Source organism: Clarias gariepinus, chromosome 26, assembly GCF_024256425.1.
Source record: "Clarias gariepinus isolate MV-2021 ecotype Netherlands chromosome 26, CGAR_prim_01v2, whole genome shotgun sequence".
NCBI lineage: Eukaryota > Metazoa > Chordata > Actinopteri > Siluriformes > Clariidae > Clarias > Clarias gariepinus.
Genome location: NC_071125.1, coordinates 4507744 through 4524368, shown reverse-complemented (window position 1 = coordinate 4524368; position 16625 = coordinate 4507744). Strand labels below are relative to the sequence as shown.

General features: G+C 43.9%; 1 protein-coding gene across 1 annotated transcript in view; it reads right to left on the bottom strand.

Moving 5' to 3' along the window:
- LOC128514119 (B-cell receptor CD22-like) overlaps positions 1-16625 on the bottom strand; it is a 131913-nt gene that overhangs the window by 94610 nt on the left and 20678 nt on the right. Inside the window, exons 7-9 of the mRNA XM_053487817.1 lie at positions 15365-15625; positions 14552-14812; positions 2053-2313 (exon numbers count right to left, since the gene is read on the bottom strand). Coding sequence (XP_053343792.1) covers positions 2053-2313; positions 14552-14812; positions 15365-15625 — 783 coding nt within the window. The remainder of the gene's footprint in view (positions 1-2052; positions 2314-14551; positions 14813-15364; positions 15626-16625) is intronic.

Here is a 16625-nt window from a genome sequence, read left to right as displayed (position 1 = left end):
CTAAAGTATGTATGATCATCTTTAAACTAATGAGGGATATTAGCCAATCAGAATTTAATACACGCTGCTTTCAAGCTCAGGCTAGTTTGTCTCATTTTTCGCACTGTTTGCATTTTTGCAATGGCCAAGAGAACAGTTCAATTACAGCTTTTGACTTATTTCAAAAAGAAGAGAACTGAACGTATGATACTGGTGCACAAATCCTCCTAGCGGAGATGCAATAAAAATGAAGGATTCGGTTTAATACGGGAGTTTTCGCAATGCTTTAATGATTATAATGGACGTGTTCTTTACCCAATTTATGTAATTTGATTCTAAGTTTCTAAGTGCATCTTGTCATGCTACTGAGAAAACAGGAAGTGAAGACGTCCATGTGGTGACAAAGATAAAAGATGGTTACAGATGGATGACACTGGAGACTTCTTTTATAAAGCATGAATTATAAAAGTGTCTCCTTACAGAAAACTGTAATCACCATATTCACAACTACATGCTTTTTTCATATTTTATATAGAACATTCTGCATACAACTCTTCCTAAGTTAAATAATACTTAAAAATGCTGATTGAAAGAGCAAGTTAATAATATACAGTAGGACCTTGGATTACGAGCATAATTTATTCCGGAAGCGGGCTTGTATTCCAAAACAAACATATACCAAATCTAATTTTCCCATAAGAAATAATAGAAACTCAAATTATTCGTTATCATAATTATTATGCACTTTACCTTTAAAAAAAAGTAAAAATAAATCCCGATAGATAAGTCTTTCCGTTTGTGCGCACAGGTGCTGTGTATGCGCGTGTGTATAAATCTAAAGTAGGCTCCCCTCTTTTCCCACATCTTACACAGACCCTTCCTCCACTTTTTTCACACACACACAACGGAAACACTGTTTCATCAGAAAAATAAACAAGAAATCTTTTAACGACACTCGATTGGATGACACACTAACGGAATCACTGCTGTAAAGTAAGAATAAAACAAATTAACCTGCCCTTTACCTTTGAAAGGAACCGCGACAGAGCAGTGTTTCTGTGTAGAGCAGAGAAAAAGACTGAGTCTTTGTCTGTGAAGGCGAAAGTAGGAGGGGTGTGTGTGGGGGGGGCACGGTGTCAATGATGCGCGCATGCACACAGACACACAGAGCAGGCTAATCATTAAGCAGAGGGAGAAAATGGATTTTTAACCTCTCTAATGAGACTTGCTTTTGGTTTACACGTGCACTGTACACACACGCATACAGACACAAATAAAAATATGTTTTACACGCACACGTTGTCACAGTGTTATAGTAAACAGTACACACGTGCACGGATGTTGATTATACCAGTAAGAGACGCACTAAGAGCCAGCAGGGGAGACGATTACACACAATTCCGCAGCGCAAGAAAGAGAAAACCTGTTGGCTTAGTTGTGATCATGTGATGCTGGCTGTCAAAACATGAAGCGCATGCGTGATAGATTTAGGTAGAATAATATCTGTTTTATAGAATGTTTAATGCCTGCTGGACCACAAAGTGACTAAATATAAGAACTATACATATATCATACTACATAACCTGACTATTAACAAATCAAACAAATTTCATTACCTTTTTCCATACTTTCTGTAACCTACCCTGCTCAGGGGTCTAAACAAAATCTAGTCACATCAAGAAAGACATTGATGATTGAAAAAAAATTGGAAAATTAAATAGTTTCATTTAACATTGGTATTTTGTGTCAAGCAGAAAAGCATTTCAGAGAGCACAACATGTTCAATGTTAAAGTTAATAAAGATACAACAGGTTTCTGTTCTTGCCTATCACAGTTGTAAAGTGTAGTTAGGGTAAAATGGTTTGCTAACTCATCAGAAGATCACAGATTCAAATCCCAGTCCTACCAAGCTGACATTGTTGAACCCTTGAGCAAGACCCTCAACCCTCACTTGCTTAGATGTATAATCTAGGTGTTTATCTTAGATTTTCACTTTAACACAGATCACTATAATACACTGCTCAGGAATTTTCCAAAAGAAGGTTAACAGTGAAACACATCAAGACTACTCACAATGGACATTGAGCAACAGTTGCTTTGATTCACCCTGTCCGATAGAGTTAGTGACGATGCAGGAAACAGATGTGTTTCTCCTCACATCTAGAAGGACAACAGTACTTCCACTGGGACTGAAGGTGGTGCTGTTTGGGAAAACGAACCACTTGTAGTTGGTGGGTGCAGGCCTGCTCGTGCTGGTACATTTAAGTGAGATCTGGCCACCCTCGACCACAGAGCTGCTTCCTGTGTAATCTACTTTTACATCTGTTGGGGCATCTAATGGATTGTGTTTAATATAAAATATGTTTATAAGTACAGCTTCATTTTGACATCTTATAAAACACTGGAATTGTTTCAGGCAAATGACCTCAGGCCATGACGTCTTATATATTTTTTTTTATTATGTATTAATAATTCATGTCATTTGTGCATATCAGTATATATCTGTATTTTGTGACGAAAAAGCAAAGGAACATTTCTAGCAATTACAGAAAATGTGACTCTGTTTTCACAGCAACACAAGCAGCACTGTTCATGCACCTACTTGCCTTCTCCCATCTTATGTACATCTTAAAGTGCCCCTATTATGCCATTTTAAAGGTTGCTAATATTGCTTAATGAGTCTCTTAAAACAGGTTTACATGTATGCAAGATCAAAAAACACTTTGGTTTTGTCCAAAAATAGATTCAATTTTACCCCATTTCTAAATGATTCGTAAATGACTCCTGTGAAGCAGATTTCAAAGATTCAGTCTGTCTAAACCCCTCCTTTCCGTGAGCCCTCACTGCTGTGATTGGTCAGATGGCACGGTCCTTTATGATTGGTCAACCGCTACAGCGCGTGTCGGAAAAATGAAACGCCCATAACCATAACTGAACGACGGCTCTGGAGACCCCTCAATACATAGAAAAGATGGCGTTCGTTTTACCGTGTAACGGCCAGCTAATTTTATATTAACTGTGGCTACAAAAATCGAGAGGTCTTTTATCTTTTTGTCAGTGTTGCGTTAAAAGGCCGGTGAGCAAAAAGGACAAACACAAACAATTAGATAAAGCAAACATGTATTATACAAAACTAAATAAATTAAACGAAAAAGGTGCACCACAACCAAGCAAAGATAAAAACAATATTTAAGAACTACATATAATAAACGGTATGTGTATGAGAACGCGAGTGAGTGGAGAATGTCCAAAGTCCGTGTTTATTGTATGTGTGTTAGGTGGGTGTGTTTCGGTCTCACCGGGATTAATGAAATCCGGGAGGCCTCGGTCTCACCGGGATTAATGAAATCCGGGAGGCCGATGATGGAGAGTGAGAAGTCCGGGGAATATGTCTAGTCAAAGATAATCCGGTTAAAAATATTCGAAAGAAATTGATTCACAGCACTCTCTCCTTCTCTCGTCCAAACAAACAATGCGCTGGTCCACCATTACTACTCATGCATTTTTCCCCTTGAGGCTTGCCATAGAAGGGCATAGGGCATGCACACTTCGCAATTGTGTTGCATTTTTGCTGTAAGGGGAAGGAGCATGTGCACTTCGAGTGTGTGTTTTCCCCTCGAGGCTTCCCGTAGATAGGCATGTGCACTTAACGAGTGTTATAGTTCAGATTTGGTGAATGGTGGAGAATAAACAGTTAAAAAGGATTTCGTGTGCTCTCGTTTTTTATTGTTTTTTTATATTACAAAGTGTTTAAGCAAACCCGGCATGAATGCTCGGTCACATTAACAAGAGTGTGGTAACGTTAATTGTAATATGGTGGGCAAGTTGTTTGTGACAGAACGTGGGCGGATATTATGCAAATATGTTACGGAGTGACGTGGATCCATAACAGAGAAAAATTAGATTTACTAACGACTCGTTTAGGCGAATGTGAGCCGATAAAATAATTAAACCTTCCTCTGTACTGTATGATCATCTTCAAACTAATAAGGGAGATTAGCCAATCAGAATTCAATATTGTAACACGCTGCTTTCAAGCTCAGGCTAGTTTGCCTCATTTTTCGCACTGTTCGCATTTTCGCAATGGCCAAGAGAACAGTTCAATCACAGCTTTTGACTTATTTAAAAAAATAGGAGAACTGAAGGTAAGTTACATGCGCACAAATCCTCTCAGCAGAGACACAATGAAAACTACGGATTCAGTTTAACATGGCAGTTTTGGAAATTCTTTCATGATTATTATAAACGTGTTCTTTACCCAATTCGTGTAATTTCATTTTTAATTTAAAGAAGACGCTCTGTGGCTTCACCTACATGCTTGGGTACAAAAGATTATGAATCGATGCTAAATGCCATAATTGTCACACCTGTGCCACCACAGTCCGGGGGAGTGAGATCCGGTTCCCTTTCAAAGGCTACACTCGATGCTGCGTGAAAACGTTATGGGAACATCTTGTCATGTTGCCGGTTGTAAAGCATGTGTGTACCAAACACGCCAAATTTTTGGCTTTTATAACCTCGGTCAGGTGACGTCATCTGATAGGACGCACCTGCAGGTTATAAATAGGAGTGAACCGGAAACATTCCTCAGATTCTTGTCTTCACCTAGTTGTAAGCGTGTCGTGTCTAACCAGCAAAAATAAGTGTTTAACTCACCGATAATGGCAGAGTTTAAACGAGATGTCCCTCCGTGTGCATAATCCATATCGGAGGGCGATCTCTACACTTTACTGCTTCGATTAAGTGCTGTGCTTCTTGTGAATGGGCAAGGATAAACATCCTCTCCTGCTTCCGCGGAGATGGTAATAGCCTCTAAGCACTTAAAATAAATAAATAAAAACATAGACGGCAGGTTCTGCCGGGTGGCCGGGGCGAAGCCTCAACGACGCTCTCTCCCATTTTCTTAGCAATCTCGATATAAGTTAACTCTTTCATGGAGTAAGCTGTATTCATCCCGTGTTTTCCTGCCATCAACTTATTTATTTATTTAAATATAGTTGAGGTAGAATGGCGGAGTTATATGATGACACCCAGATAGAAGAGACGCTTCCAGGCTATCTCTCTTCTGGGACATCATCCTTCCTGAAAAGCTATTACTTTCTTTCAAGCTGTGTAGATTTTTTATCTTCCCTGGAGGGAAAAGCTTTTCAGGCAGCAGGTCAGGTTGGCGCATTGCACACCATGGCGGTTTTGCACGCCTACCAGGCTGACCTGCTGAGAGACTTGAGTACTGGCGGGGCTCTGCAAGGTAGGCGTATTGGACTTACGCCGGGCCACAGACTTGTCTCTTCGTGCAACAAAGCAGACGGCTCGTGCTATCGGCCGTTTTATGGCTGCTATGGTCTCCGCGGAGAGGCACTTGTGGTTGAATCTCAGGGGCATTAAGGAGAAGGATCGTGTATTCCTCCTCAATGCCCCATCTCGCCTCCCGGCCTACTTGGCGATGTCATTAACTCGGTCGCCACTAGGTTCATGAGGCGAAGTTATATAACAAGCCTCCGGGAAATTCCTTCCCCGCCTTGCTCAAGAGTCGGGACTGTCGGCCACCCAGTCTCGACCGGGTCTGACTGTTGCGAGGCATGAAACACACAAGGAGAGTGTTTTTGAGCTGGGCACCCCCTCGCAAGATTGGGGTGCGTCACGCAATCCGCCTCAAAAGAGGTCAGACTGGCATATTGTCTTCACAAAGAAGCCCTGAGGTTCATGTGCCGAGGACCGTGGGGGGTGGCCCCCCCAATGGGGAGAGGCACGCAGAATTCCTTTTAAAGAATGAAGTGTTCTCCCTGGCACCCCCAGGAGGTTGGTGTTCTTGCTCCGCCACCACTGGTGTTTCGGGCAACTCCAGTCTCCAATAAAATGTTAGTTCTTCGGGTTTTTCCTGCCGTGTTTCAGGATGCCGAACATCTAACATCCCCCCGTTTAACCAAGCCGCTGAGCTTTGCCCCTTTCTGAGAAACTGGCAGCGTGGAAGCTACTGCCAAGTATATCTCCTTGGGTACTAAGCACTGTACAGAGAAACTACAGGATTCAGTTCTCACATCACCCTCCGCATTTCAATGGCGTGGTCTCCACTTCCATGAAACCAAAAAGTGCAAGAGGAACGGGGGGCTGCGTCCAATTTTTTAGATTTTGCGGGCTTTACCGCTATCTAAAAATAAATCAATGGAAATATTGCCACAACACAGGAGGTTCCTGAGGTTCGCTTTCGGGGGCGAAGCTTACCAGTATGGGGTCCTTCCATTTGGTCTAGCTTTTTCACCCGCACATACACAAAATACATGGATGTAGTTCTGGCTCTTACGACTCCAGAGCATCCGTATTGAATTACATGACTGGCTGGCCCAGTCTCAGTAGCTAGCGCTTCGACATCAGCATGTCGTTCTAGCTAATCATTGTTTTCTAGGATTGAGATCCAATGCCATGAAAGCATGCTCTTTCCTGTTTAGAGGACAACATTTTTGGGTGTCACATGGAATTTGAGCGTAAGCGGGCACAGCTGTCGCCCGCTCGTGTCGAATCCATTCTCAACACCGTCAAGGACATCAAGCTAGACCAGAAAGTGACCATCACAGATCTTAGCTCTCATGGCAGCTGTATCCACGGTGACACCTTTAGACCTTCTGCACATGAGAGCATTTCAGTTGTGGCTAAGAACCAGGGGATTTTACTCTAGGGCCAATCCCCAATAGGGGCTACACGCCAGGTGCTTCGTACCCTTCCTATGTGGTTCAGACCCCGGTTTCTGACTCTGGGTCCCACTCTAAGTTCGTCTTGTCATCGCAGATGCTAACGACAGACGCTTCCCTCATGGGCTGGGGTGCGGTCTTAAATGACCGTCCAGCCCAAGGGAGCTGGAGAGGCCATCTTTTTGCGCGGCACATCAATTGCCTCAAAATCATGGCTCTATTTCAGGCCCTAAAGCACTTTCTCCAGCAGTTGAGACTACCATGTCCTAGTGCGGGTGGACAACACTATGGCAGTCTCATATATTAATCGCCAGGGCGGACTGTGCTTGCGCCGCTAAATAGCTAGCGCACCAGATTCCTGTCCCTCAGGGCGATTTACATTCTGGGAAAATTTCATGTAGCGGAGGTGGACGTCTTTGCCTCGCAAGATCAGCAAATGTCCCCTTTACTACTCTCTGACTCTAAGTCAAGCTGGTCTTCCAGCCAGCGTAATTAAGACTATTCTAAGTACTAGGGCTGCCTCCCCTCAAATAGAATGTATTTGAAAGTTGGTGCATGACGAAGCAGGTAGACCCAGTCCACTGCCGAATTGTTTCAGTGCTGGTGTTTCTGCAGAAAAAAATTGTCCTCTGGCTTGTGCCCCCTTGTTGAACCACTAGAGTCAGCGCCTCAGGTTTCTGACCCTTAAGATGGTTTTTCTAAATGGTGTTACCTCACTAAGAGGATCGGACATCCCTATTGTTTTAGAAGCCTTCTGTCCTCCGCCTTTACAGCTTCGGAGCAGGAGAGAATTCACTTACTGTGTCCAGTACGTGCTCTTCAGATTTACGTCCACCGCATTAGCCAGTGGCATAAGTCAGAGCAGCTTTTACATGTTTTGAAGCCGCAAGCTGCGTGAGAGATGCTATTGCCCTCTCCTATGAGGCACGTGAGCTCACTTCACCTCTAGGAATCAGGGTTTATTCAACCAGGGGAATCGCCTCATCAATTGCACTAGCAAGAGGTATTCGCCTGCAGCAAGTGTGTGACACGGAGGGTTGTCCTCTCCACACACATTTATTACATTTATAGTTTGGATGTTCATGCTACTCCGGGCCCACAGGTCCTCGAGTGAGCTACCCAGACATAGTTCTGAGACCTTCTCGGCCTTGTGCGCACACGCTACACAACCTTGGAGTCCAGACACTTGCAGTGCGGCGGCGTTGGTACTCTCGTTCCCATAGCGTTTTCACGCAGCATCGAGTGTAGCCTTTGAAAGGAAACGTCTCGGGTTACTTTGCTGTAACCCTGTTTCCTGAAAAGGCGGGAACGAGATGTTGCGTCCCAATGCCGCACTGCCTATGTGACCGGACGTCCGTTCAGACAAATCAATCTGAGGAATGTTTCCGGTTCACTCCTATTTATAACCTGCAGGTGCGTCCTATCAGATGACGTCACCTGACCGAGGTTATAAAAGCCAAAGATTTGGCGTTTTTGGTACACACATGCTTCACAACCGGCAACATGACAAGATGTTCCTGTAGCGTTTTCACGCAGCATCTCGTTCCCGCCTTTTCAGGGAACAGGGTTACAGCCAAGTAAACCGAGACGTTCTCCGGACTATTGAGCCGAGGCTTTGTCTCCCCCTAGTGTGTCTACCTCGGTATGTCTTCCCCTTATCACAAATTATGTTTACCTGTGTCTCTCCCCTGTGTGTCTTTATTTTAAGCCAGCCAAACCTGTAGTGTCTTGTCCGTTCACTGTTGTTGCTATGTTGATTTTGCATGTTTTGTTTTAACCTCACTGTGTCTTCCTGTCTCCTCCTCAGGACTAAGCTGTGTCTGCAGGGTCGGGGTAAGGCCTGTGTAACCAGGCAGTACGGTCAAGGTCACAGACAAGACGCCAGCCAAACGCAGCGTAAAGCCCTCGTGACATTTATGTTAGTTTTGTGTAACTCTTGAGTGTTCATACCCGCCTGCAGACCCAGCCTGAGGAGGCTTCGTTAAAGCCCTGTTTTGTGTTTTATTTTTTGTTATTATAACTTTTTATGAAGAGCTCAAGAATATTGGGAAAAGTAAGAAAAAATAAAGAGAGACTCAAGTGTGTTTCAACCCATACCTGCATTTCCGTCCGTTTAATCACCCAGAGAACATGACAGATGAACAGACCCGTCAGGACGCAGCAGGAATTCCTCTGCCAGACGAGAACGCTCGCCTGCACAGCTACCTGCGCGATCAGCAGCAGGAAATCGGAAGCCTGGCACGAGCCGTCCATGACCTCGCGTGCAGCGTCAGCCAACTCGCGACGGCGAGAGTGCCCCCGGCTGCTCCCCAGCCACCTGTGACACCGTCGCTTCCATGCCCCGCTCCTCCCGAAAGGTATGGAGGAGATCCTGAGGGCTGCAGACAGTTTTTGCTCGCCGTTGAGCTGTACTTAGCGGACTTCCCAAACATGACGGACCCGCAGAAGGTGAGCTTCGTCACCCAACATCTCACAGGACGCGCACTAGACTGGGCTACAGCCGTATGGAGCACCGGAGGCGCAACCATTACTCGCTATCGTCGCTACATTGAGGCCCTTCGCGCGGTCTTTGATCGCCCCGACCAGGGAAAAACTGGAGAGCAGCGGCTGTTAAGGCTTAGACAAGGAAGCACGCCTGTGGCGGAGTATGCGGTGAGGTTCCAGGTATTAGCCGCTGAAAGCGGCTGGTGTGAAAAAAGCTTGCTGGCCAGATTCCGAGATGGACTAAATCCTGATATCCAACTAGAACTGGCCTTACCCCACCTTGCACACACTCACCATTTTGTTGTTTGTAAAAGCACAACTTTCATTTAATAATAACACCTTGTCTGTTTTTCCCCTAATAGATTCCGGGTCGGCTGGTAATCTCATCTCATCTTCTGTCCTTTCCGCGCTGCAAGCTCCAGTGTCGAAGCTTCCGTGCCCGATATCTATTAAAGCTCTGGACGGTCATGCCCTCACGCACTCGCCCCTTAAGCTAATCTCTGCGCCCCTCTGTTTAACTTTCCCCGGCCACTCTGAGGAGATAAAATTCTTCGTGCTCCCTCAGACGGACCATTCCGTCGTGCTGGGCCTGCCCTGGCTTAGTTTTCACAATCTCAATTTTGATTGGGCAAATGCGCGCCTCCAATCTTGGTCCCCGCGATGCGCCAAACATTGTAAAACGTTAACTTTAACGGTCCAAACCACTACTATTGAAAGCCCGGGTAATAAAGTGTCCTTTAATGTGCCGCCAAAGTACGCAAATTTTAAGGATGTATTTAGTGTTAGGGCAGCAGCGAGACTTCCTCCACATCGTCCGTGGGACTGTGCGATCGAGTTGTTGCCTGGGAAAGCACCGCCTTACTCACGTATTTATCCGTTGTCCCTGGAAGAAACCAGGGCAATGGAGGAATACATGGATGAGGCTCTCAAGCAGGGACTTATCAGCAGGTCCACGTCTCCGGCTTCGGCAGGTTTCTTTTTTATAGAAAAAAAAGGCTGAGGCTTAAGACCCTGTATTGATTATAGAGGTCTTAATGTGGTAACAGTAAAATATAAGCACCCCCTGCCACTGGTTCCGGCCGCTATTGACCAACTCCGAGGTGCCCCTATCATTACAAAACAGGATCTCCGCAGCGCTTACAACCTCGTTCGTGTGCGTAAGGGAAGGATGAGTGGAAGACGGCGTTTAGCACCTCATCTGGTCATTATCAGTATAACGTAATGTCATATGGGCTGGTAAAGCACCTGCAGTGTTTCAGGGGTTTATAAATGACGTGTTTCGGGATATGTTTAACCGTTGTGTCATAGTATATTTAGATGATATTCTGATATACTTAAGGTCATATTCTGAGCATGTCAAGCATGTAATCGCCGTCCTGCATCGTCTGCGCGCACACGGGTTCTATGCAAAGGCTGAGAAATGCGAATTTCACCAACGTGAGATCGCATTTCTGGGCTATCGCATAGGGCCACTGGGGGTCGAGATGGAGAAAGCCAAGGTAGAGGCGGTGACTCAATGGCCGGTACCCAGGACAGTGAAGGCGCTACAGAGTTTTCTCGGGTTCGCCAACTTTTACCGGCGCTTTATTAGAAACTTTAGTTCGGTGGCAGCACCCCTTACTTCGTTGCTTAAATGCAAGCCAAAAAAACTAAATATGCTCTCCGCCGAAGCGGAGATCGCATTCAAAAAACTTAAGACGGCTTTTACTACGGCTCCAGTCTTACGGCTTCCCGATCCCGAGAAGCCGTTTATAGTGGAAGTGGACACTTCCGAAGTGGGAATAGCGGCCAACCTGAGAAACTCCATCCTTGCGCGTTTTTCTCTCGCAAACTAACACCTGCTGAGCAAAATTATGATATCGGCAACAGGGAACTGCTTGCAGTTAAAGCGGTGTTAGGGGAGTGGAGACATTGGCTAGAGGGAGCCAAACATCCTTTCTTGGTCCTCACCGATCATAGAAATTTAGAATACATCCAACAGGCGAAAAGATTAAACACTAGACAAGCCTGGTGGGCGCAGTTTTTTACGCGTTTCCGTTTCCATATTACATATCAGCCAGGATCAAAAAATTAAAAAGCAGATGCTTTATCACGTTATTATCCAGCCTTGATTCCTGTTGAGAATCCGGAGCCCATTTTGCCTGTGCCGCTCGTAGTCGCTCCGGTGATGTGGGACATCGACGCGGAGATCACTCAGTGGGCACTACACAACCCCGTGCCTAGTGAGTGCCCTCCGGGACGAACCTACGTTCCCGAAGCGTTACGAACTCGCGTCACTATCGAGGCTCATACCAACCCGTCCTCAGGGCACCCTGGCGTGGCACGCACTCTTAAACTTCTCGCACTGAAATACTGGTGGCCGCGAATAAAGGAAACCGTAAAAACAGTTTTGTCTTGTGCCATCTGTGCGACTACTAAGAACCCGCGTAGTCTACCCGTTGGTAAATTAATGCCCCTACCGACGCCGAATAGGCCGTGGTCACACATTGCTGTAGATTTCGTTTCGGACCTGCCGGTGTCGAAAGGGTACACTACTATTCTGGTCATAGTAGATCGGTTTTCGAAGGGATGTCGTTTCATTCCGTTTGGCTCTCTCCCGTCAGCCCTCCAAGTGGCAGAAGCCCTTTTTGAATGTGTATTCCGATGCTACGGCATACCCGAAGATATAGTTTCCGATCGTGGTCCTCAATTTATCGCCAAAGTCTGGAAAGCGTTCTTCCAGAAATTGGGGACCACTGTTAGCCTAACGTCGGGCTATCACCCCGAGTCTAATGGACAGGCAGAGCGGACTGTTCAAGAACTCGGCAGATATCTTCGAGCATACTGTAGTAGCCATCAGCACGACTGGGCTCATTGTCTAATCTGGGCAGAACATGCCCAAAATTCGTTAACCCACTCCACAACCGGCCTAACGCCGTTTCAGTGTGTACTTGGTTATCAACCTCCGCTTTGTCCTTGGGAGGCTACTCCCACCGCGGTACCCATGGTGGATGAGTGGTTTCAGAAAGCGGAAAGAGTCTGGGAAGACGCACACACACAAATCTTTAGAGCAGTCGCCCGGTTCAAAAGATTTGCTGATAGACGAAGGAAGGAAAGTCCTCCGCTCCAGGTAGGCGATCGAGCATGGCTCTCGACACGGGACCTACACCTTCACCTTCCTTGTCGCAAGCTTTCCCCAAAATACATCAGTCCATTTCCCAATATTTCCCAAGTTAACCCCGTTTCTTTTAAACTCAAACTTCCTACCCATATGCGCATTAACCCAGTCTTTCATGTTTCTCTCTTAAGGCTGGTGGTCCGGGGACCCTTAGATAAAGGCACAAGTGAACCCTCGCTCCCTGGGGCTGTGGAGATAGAGGGCACCCCAATGTTTAAGATAAAAAGGTTATTAGACTCACGGAGGAGAGGGGGGTCCCTCCAATAACTGGTTGATTGGGAGGGTTACGGTTTGGAAGAAAGGAGTTGGGTGCCGGCTAAAGACATCTTAAGCCCCAAACTCATCACAGCTTTTCATCGAGAACGGCCGGATCGCCCGGCTCCCCGACCTCCGGGCCGCCCCACTCATCGGCCAGTCCATCCAGGCCGCGGCCCCCCACTCCCTCCGCCCAGGCCGGTCCTGGGGGGGGGTACTGTCACACATGTGCCACCACAGTCCGGGGGAGTGACCCGGACTATTGAGCCGAGGCTTTGTCTCCCCCTAGTGTGTCTACGTCGGTATGTCTTCCCCTTATCACAAATTATGTTCACCTGTGTCTCTCCCCTGTGTGTCTTTATTTTAAGCCAGCCGAACCTGTAGTGTCTTGTCCGCTCACTGTTGTTGCTATGTTGATTTTGCATGTTTTGTTTCAACCTCACTGTGTCTTCCTGTCTCCTCCTCAGGACTAAGCCGAGTCTGCAGGGTCGGGGTAAGGCCTGTGTAACCAGGCAGTACGGTCAAGGTCACGGTCAAGACGCCAGCCGAGCGCAGCGTGAAACCCTCATGACTTTTATGTTAGTTTTGTGTAACTCTTGTGTGTTCATACCCGCCTACAGACCCAGCCTGAGGAGGCTTCGTTAAAGCCCCGTTTTGTGTTTGTTTTATTTTTTGTTATTATAACTTTGTATGAAGAGCTCAAGATACGTGGGAAAAGTAAGAAAAAATAAAGAGAGACTCAAGTGTGTTTTAACCCATATCTGCATTTGCGTCCGTTTAATTACCCAGAGAACATGACAATAATAGTACTTTGTTGATTTGTGTCTGTGTGTAAGTGTGTGCTTGTGTGTGAGAGAGAGAGAAACTGGTGCATAGTCATACAAAACTACAATACTGTTAAATTAAATTATTTAAAGAATCAAATGATAGTTTTGGCAATCACATGTTTAAATGCTTGTGTTTTGATTAAGCTTACATTTTATTAATGACAACTTTCCTCTTTTAACAAATTAAATCATCAATTAAAAATGACACTTTGTATTTACTCTGGTTGTCTTTGTGTAATAATAAAATTTCATTCATTCTTTGATCTGAATCACCAAAAATAAATAAAGAATCAGGAAGGGGCAAATACTTATTTATGGCCCTGTATATGCTAACATTAAATTGACTTCTTGTTCAATTATAGGGTGTATGTCATCACATTTTGCAAAGTACCTTTCAGTATTCATATGAACTGAATGTTCTTACGTATTACAAGATGAAAATCAACTTAATTATTAAAGTTAATTTCTTTATTTTGCCATTTTTTTTAAAGCAGATACAAAAAGAATGAAAAAGTCAAGCAAGCTATGAAAAATGTAGCTTAAGTGCTTAAATACACTGTTTCCCAAACTAACCAGAGACACATTAATGTGATAATCTTCACTCTCCCTGACTGGTACTGTAGATGTTTTATGACAGAGGCTAGCGGGTAGCCAAGATCAATTTAGGAAGAAAATATATTTTTTTTTAAAAGGTTGCATCTCATCATGCTACTAAAAAAAAACATAAAGTGAAGACGTCCATGTGTTGAAAAAGATAAAAGATGGTTACAGATGGCTGACACTGGAGACTTCTTTTATAAAGCATGAATTATAAAAGTGTCTCCTTACAGCGTCGTGTGACGCTGACATACTTAAAAATGCTGATTGAAAGAGCAAATTAATAATATACTCCAAGAAAACATCAGAATTGAAAGAAACAACTTAAATTTAGTAGAAAAATATCTGTTTTATAGAATGTTTAATGCCTGCTAGATGACAAAGTGACTAAATACTGTATAAGAACTATACATATATCATACTACATAACCTGACATTTAACAGAGCAAACAATCCTTTTTTTATTTTATTACCTTTTTTCATACTTTCTGTAACCTACCCTGCTCAGGGGTCTAAACAAAATCTAGTCACATCAAGAAAGACATTGATGGATAGCTGCTACTTACAATTGACACTGAGAGATAACTGTTGTGATTGGCCTGTTCCAACAGAGTTAGAGGCGCTGCAGGAAACAGACGTGTCTCTCCTGACATTTTGAAGGACAAGAGGATTTTCTCTGTAGCGGGTGGTGTTGGTGTTTTGGGTGACGACCCACTCATAGGCTGTGACTGTAGGGTTGCTGTTGCTGGTACATTGAAGTGAGATGTTGTTACCCTCGACTACAGTGCTGCTTCTTGTGTATTCTATTCTTACATTCTTGGGTGTATCTGATGAAACGTGTTGAACATCAAGTGTAATTATGAATGCAGCATCATTTTTATATACAACAAAACACTTTCTTCCTTTCTTTAAACAATTAAATCAAAGATCTTAAAGTCATAAACATATTTTCATAGACTTAACATAGGTTTGCATAATAAATTTATTTGATATAAAAAAAAGTAAAAAAAAAATGAAAAATTAAATAGTTTCATTTAACATTGGCATTTTGTGTCAGGCAAGAGCAGGAATCTGTTGTATCTTTATTAACTTTAACATTGAAAATGTTTTGCTCTCTGAGATGCTTTTCTGCGCATCACAGTTGTAAAGTGTAGTTAGGGTAAAATGTTTGCTAACTCATCAGAAGATCACAGATTCAAATCCCAGTCCTACCAAGCTGATATTGTTGAACCCTTGAGCAAGACCCTCAACCCTCACTTGCTCAGATGTATAATCTAGGTGTTTATCTTAGATTTTCACTTTAACACAGATCACTATAATACACTGCTCAGGAATTTTCCAAAAGAAGGTTAACAGTAAAACACATCAAGACTACTCACAATGGACATTGAGTAACAGTTGCTTTGATTCACCCTGTCCGATAGAGTTATTGACGATGCAGGAAACAGATGTGTTTCTCCTCACATCTAGAAGGACAACAGTACTTCCATTGGGACTGAAGGTGGTGCTGTTTGGGGAAATGAACCACTTGTAGTGCGTGGGTGCAGGCCTGCTCGTGCTGGTACATTTAAGTGAGATCTGGCCACCCTCGACCACAGAGCTGCTTCTTGTGTAGTCTACGTTTACATCTGTTGGGGCATCTGATGGAATGTGTTAAATATAAAATATGTTTATAAGTACAGCTTCATTTTGACATCTTATAAAACAGTGGAATTGTTTCAGGCAAATGACCTCAGGCCATGACGTCTTGAGTTTTTTTTTATTATGTATTAATAATTTGTCATTTGTGCATATCAGTATATATCTGTATTTTGTGACGAAAAAGCAAAGGAAAATTTTTAGCAATTACAGAAAATGTGCATCTGTTTTCACAGCAACACAAGCAGCACTGTTCATGCACTTACTTGCCTTCTCCCATCTTATGTACATCTTAAAGTGCCTTTATTATGCCATTTTAAAGGTTGCTAATATTGCTTATTGAGTCTCTTAAAACAGGTTTACATGTATGCAAGATCAAAAAACACTTTAGTTTTCTCAAAAAATAGATTAAATTTTACCCCATTTCTAAATGATTCGTAAATGACTCGTGTGAAGCAGTTCGAAGATTCAGTCTGTCTAAACCCCTCCTTTCCGTGAGCCCTCACTGCTGTGATTGGTCAGATGACACGGTTCTTTATGATTGGTCAACCGCTACAGCGCGTGTCGGAAAAACGAAACGCTCATAACCATAACTGAACGACGGCTCTGGAGACCCCTCAATACATAGAAAAGATGGCGTTCGTTTTACCGTGTAACGACCAGCTAATTTTATATTAACTGTGGCTACAAAAATCCAGAGGTCATTTATATTTATGTCAGTGTTGCGTTAAAAGGCCGGTGAGCAAAAAGGACAAACACAAACAATTAGATAAAGCAAACATGTATTATACAAAACTAAACAAAGTAAACGAAAAAGGTGCACCACAACCAAACAAAGATATAAACAATATTTAAAAACTACATATAATAAACGGTATGTGTATGAGAACGCGAGTGAGTGGAGAATGTCCAAAGTCCGTGTTTATTGTATGTGTGTTAGGTGGGTGTGGTTCGGTCTCACCGGGATTAATGAAATCCGGGAGGCCGATGATGGAGGGTGAG